This window comes from Portunus trituberculatus, chromosome 36, assembly GCF_017591435.1.
Source record: "Portunus trituberculatus isolate SZX2019 chromosome 36, ASM1759143v1, whole genome shotgun sequence".
Lineage (NCBI taxonomy): Eukaryota > Metazoa > Arthropoda > Malacostraca > Decapoda > Portunidae > Portunus > Portunus trituberculatus.
Window position 1 is genome coordinate 11,703,446 of NC_059290.1, and position 5,000 is coordinate 11,708,445.

Genomic DNA, 5,000 nt, shown 5'->3' on the forward strand with positions numbered 1-5,000 from the left:
CATCACCATCTGTACTACTACTACTAATAATAATAATAAAAACAATAATAATAACTACTACTGCAACAACAACAACAACAACAACAGCATCACCACCACTACTATCCTCTGTACAACTGCTACAACAACAATAACTACTACTACTACTACCACTACAACATTAACATACATCACCACAACTACAACTACCAAGGTCAACAACAACAACAACAACAACAACAACAACAACAACACTCAACTCACTCCACCAACACACAACTCACTGAAATAAATTGAAAAAAAGTAAAAAAAAATATATATCCTTCGCAAAAAAAAAAAAACAAGACAACCAAACTTTCTCCCTTAACAACACACACAGAACCAAACTTTTCCTCCTTCCTCAAAACACCCCAAAGACAAACACATCAACATCAAACACTTCAATCAAAACAAAAAACACAACACAAATTTCAAGAACAGCACCACCTCCAGTTAACGTGACGAAATCTGGGACTCTGGATCACTGGCACCCTCATCTGTGGCACCCCTCGTCTGGCACTCTCGTCTGACACCCACATCTGCGGTTATCTGGTCTGTGGCACCTTCTACTGGACATAATTTTTGGTATCCTAGTCTGTGATACCCTCGTCTTTGGTACCCTCATCTGTGGCACTCTCGTCTGACACCGTATTTTGACACTCATCTGACGTATCCTGGTCTGTGGCACTCTCTCCTCACCACCAAGACACCCCCAACACAGCCAAGCCAGGGAGGGACTCGAGGCCTTCAGAACACAGCCAGGAGGACTTGGTAAACAGTGGGTTTCTTTCAAGTTATTCTCCGACTTTTTCCCCCACGTCCAGGAACTCTTAATCCAGAGCCTCGAGGACTTTGTAAACACGAGAGCCTGGTGACGGTTTAGTTCCAGGTGTTGCGGAGACCCGGGCTTGTGGTGCTGAGGTGCGTGGACGTGAGGGGACGTGAGGCTTGAAGGACAATTACTCGAGGGATCAGAGAAGTTAAATTAGACGAGTGGCAAATTGGTGAGGTTGTTGTTCCGAGGTTTATCTAGTGTGACGTGCGCTAAGGAGGGAGCAGCTGAGATTTTTAGAAAGGTTAACTGATAATTTGATCTGACAGCTAAGGAAATTATGTATGTGAGTGGTTATTGTTGTTATCTGAGGTGTGAAATGCGCTAAGAAGGAACCAACTGAGACTTTTAAAGGAGATTAACTAAGAATTGACCTAACAGCTAAGGAAACTGAGAATAATTGTATGATAGAGGGTGACATTAGGAAGCACTCTGAACTGTGACGTGTGCTTTGAGGAAACACACTGATAACTAAACTGACTTCCAAAACAACTTAAGAAGAAAAACTAAAGACAAAAAAACTACAAAAATAAATTAGAGACAAGGAAAACAGAGTAACAATAGGAAACACACTGAACTGTGACGTGTGCTTTGAGGAAACACACTGATAACTAAACTGACTTCCAAAACAACTTAAGAAGAACTGAAAAAAAAAAAAAAAAAAACTACAACAAAACCGTGAGATAAGAACCCCCTCTAATGACTGAAGCAACCAAGAAACTGTAAGACGAGACATTAAGAACTAGAGAATGGAACTGAGAAGAATTGAGATTGAGACTAAGAAGGAAAGGAAAACTGCAACAAAAGCGGTAAAGGAAAGTAAACAAAAAATAGAAAGAGGACACGTTTACTGAAGACACAAAGAAGAAGAAGAAGAACAAGAAGAAGAAGAAGAAGAAGAAGAAGAAGAAGAAGAAGGAGTGAAAGGAAGAGATACTTTAATTCCTTCAGATCCCCCAAACAAAACAGAAAACTTTAAACAGACAACCAAGAAGAGACGAAGAAAAACGAAGCGGAGATAGAAAACGAGACACATCACAGGAAGAAAAAAAAGAAAACGAAGTGCTAATAGAGGCAGACTAACTTAAAAAGAAGGACGATACGAAAAATAAGAAAAAGAAAGTGAAACGCTGTATAAAAGAAAACGAAGAAAGAAAATAGATAAAAAAATAGAAAAAAATAATAAATCACTGAGGAAAAAAAACAAATAGAAATAAATAAAAAAACAAATCACTGAACGAAAAACAAACACAATAAATGATAAAAAAACAATAGAAAACAAAACACACAAGACTTGAAATGCAAAGAAAACGAGAGAAGGACAACACTAGTACCATGTCCACCCGCCAAAGCAAAGAGGGGCGTGAAAACAAGCAACTGGGGCGTGTATGTTTACGAGGCTGTGCGTGTGTCCATCAGAGCGTCCGTGGAAGTGTCCGTGGTAGCGTCCGTACTTAGAGGAGGCAGCGTAAAGAGTCCAAGAGAGTTCCCGGACTGTGCTAAGTCAAGATGTCAACTGCGAGGAACAGAACCACCAAGAACAGCAGGTGGAAGAACGTGGTGGCCAGACTGAGGCGAGGGTGAGTTCTTGTGCTGTGTTGGAGTGTGCCTTGTGAGTCCTTGTGTCTATGAGTGTGTCTTGAAGGTTCTGAGTGTGTTAATTTGAGTCTGAGGTGCTGTGTGGCTGGTATCTTATGTGGTGGCAAGGCTGAGGCGTGGCTGAGTATACCTTGTGAGTTCTTGTGTCTGTGAGTGTGTCTTGAAGGTTCTGAGTGTGTTATTTGAGTCTGTGGTGCTTGTGTGGCTGGCATCTTATGTGTTGGCGAGGGTGAGTTCTTGTGGTGTGTTGGAGTGTGCCTTGTGAGTCCTTGTGTCTGTGAGTGTGTCTTGAAGGTTCTGAGTGTGTTAATTTGAGTCTGAGGTGCTTGTGTGGCTGGTAGCTTATGTGGTGGCAAGGCTGAGGCGTGGCTAAGTTCTTGTAGACGTGTGCTGGAGTGTGCTTGTGAGTTCTTGTTTTATGAGTGCTGTTTTTTATGGTTCTAGTTGAAAATTGGCAACATTTCTACATTATCAACAACAGAAACACTCTTGAAAAATTTGCCAATCGGTTATAGCCTTCGAATATAACTAGCTCTCTCACCACGATAAACTTCCAAGGCCACTCAGACAACTAGCCGAGTTTAAAAGACAGTTTCTCCTTTTGGTAATACAAGAAATCTTACCAATCCATCACCAGAAACTTAAAAATACCCTTAAAAACACGAATATCTTCAACTAAAAGCGTTTCAGAACACGGGGAATAGTCGTGACGAGAGAGAGAGAGAGAGAGAGAGAGCGAGCATAGTTTCCCAATTCAAGCTTGTTTTGAAGATTATACAATGTGATTTATGAGTCAGGTATTTGTGAGGCTCTTAAATCAGTGTTACGAGGTATTGGAGTCTTCACAGAGGCTTAACCAATATTTTTCACGCTGTTCCTTTTCTTCTACCGGCAATTCTACTACTACTATCTCTCGTTGGTTTGTGTGAGCCTTCATCTCTTTTTTTATCCAGCTAACTGTTCCTACGTGGTGCCAGAGTCTTCCTTGAGGCTTATTCTTCCCTCCATCAATCTCTCATTCTTCTCTTACTTCTATCGCCAGTTCGCGTGTCACTGCTATTCGTATCTCCAGATCTCGTGTCACTGTTCTTCTTCGTTCTTCGTTCTATTTATTCATCAACTGCTAACAACAACAGACCATGACATTTCAGTTTTCCTCGTAAGCTTATTTTCTCTTTCCTTTCTTCTTCTTCTTCTTCTTATTATTATTATTATTATTATTATTATTATTATTCTTCTTCTTCTTCTTCTTCTTTTTCTTCTTCTTATAATTCTTCTTCTTCTTCTTCTTCTGATTCTTATATTCTTCTTCTAATTGTTGTTGTTGTTGTTGTTGTTGTTCTAATTCTCCTTCTTTTTCTTCTTCTTCTTCTAATTCTCCTCCTTCTTCTGGTTTTCCTTCTTCTTCTCCTTCTTCTAATTCTCCTTCTTTTTCTTCTAATTCTTCTTCGTCTTCTTCTTCTCTTTTCTTACTTCCAATTCGTCTTTATTTAGGTTTTCGTCATTATTCTTCATTGTGGTTTATCTTTTTCTTTCTTTCACGTCAAGTTCCATTAAGGTTCGTCTTTCTGAGTCTCACATTCTCGTCTTTTTTTCTTGTTTCTATCTTTTGGCTTGTGGTGGTGTGTGTCGTTATTTTTCTCCTCGTTTCCTCTTTTTTTTCGTTCGCCATCTTATAAAAAAAAAACATTAATTTCTCATGTATTGCTTCTTCCTTCCTTCCTTCCTTCCTTCCTTCCTTCATGGTATTTAAGTCTTCAAAAACCATATATTCACATCCATTCCTTTTATTCTTCCTTTCCTTCTTTACAACGCTTCTTTCAAATTGTAATGATTCTCTCTCTCTCTCTCTCTCTCTCTCTCTCTCTCTCTCTCTCTCTCTCTCTCTCTCTCTCTCTCATTTTGTCTCTTTATTCTGTGTACACTCCTCCCGAATCCATATTTTCCATCAGTTTCAATTTTTTTTCATTTCTTCAGTTGTTTTTCATTTGTTTATTCATGTTATCATTTACCAGTTTTCGTCTTTTCATTTGTTTTCGCTTGGATCTATTTTCAAATGTTTAATCTTCCCTTCATTTCTACTTTTTCTTTAGTTTGTGATATCATCCATCCCAGCTGTGGCTTTCTTTCAATTGTTTTCTATATATCTGATTCTTCCTCAGCCCTCAAGTCTTTCCAAATCCTAAGATCTCATTCGCATCCTCCATTACGCCTCTAAGTTCATTTATACGTTCCTCCTCACTATGTCATAATACCCATCTGTGTCTTCCTCGGTTCTCCATCCCCGGGTCTCCATCATCGTGTGCTCTTAAAGGGACACTCACACTGACATAGGGTCCATCCCACCGCTGCCACCAATATGCATCACTCCTCCACACCGTCCATTACTGAAACAAGCGTGTCAATACATACATCTGTTACTTGTCACCCACACGCCAACACCAACCCACAGCCTTCTTTATCTTACGTCTCTATATTCACACAGCTCCTCTTCATTCCTCCCAATAGATACATACACGGACTGTCAATGTTTTTATCATACACCCCCTGT

The 5,000-nt window shown here is 39.7% G+C and overlaps 2 protein-coding genes across 4 annotated transcripts in view; one reads left to right on the forward strand and one right to left on the reverse strand.

Moving 5' to 3' along the window:
- LOC123513589 overlaps positions 1 to 5,000 on the reverse strand; it is a 39,825-nt gene that overhangs the window by 27,985 nt on the left and 6,840 nt on the right. The gene's annotated exons all lie outside the window — the stretch shown is intronic.
- Positions 1 to 5,000, forward strand: part of LOC123513711 (regulator of G-protein signaling 20-like) — a 51,010-nt gene that overhangs the window by 22,307 nt on the left and 23,703 nt on the right. The window contains exon 1 of one of the 3 annotated variants that reach the window (XM_045271088.1): positions 2,053 to 2,430. The exons of the other annotated variants lie outside the window; for them this stretch is intronic. Coding sequence (XP_045127023.1) covers positions 2,360 to 2,430 — 71 coding nt within the window. The 5' untranslated portion in view covers positions 2,053 to 2,359. Of the gene's footprint in view, positions 1 to 2,052; positions 2,431 to 5,000 lie in introns of those variants that run through there. 3 annotated transcript variants of the gene reach the window in all.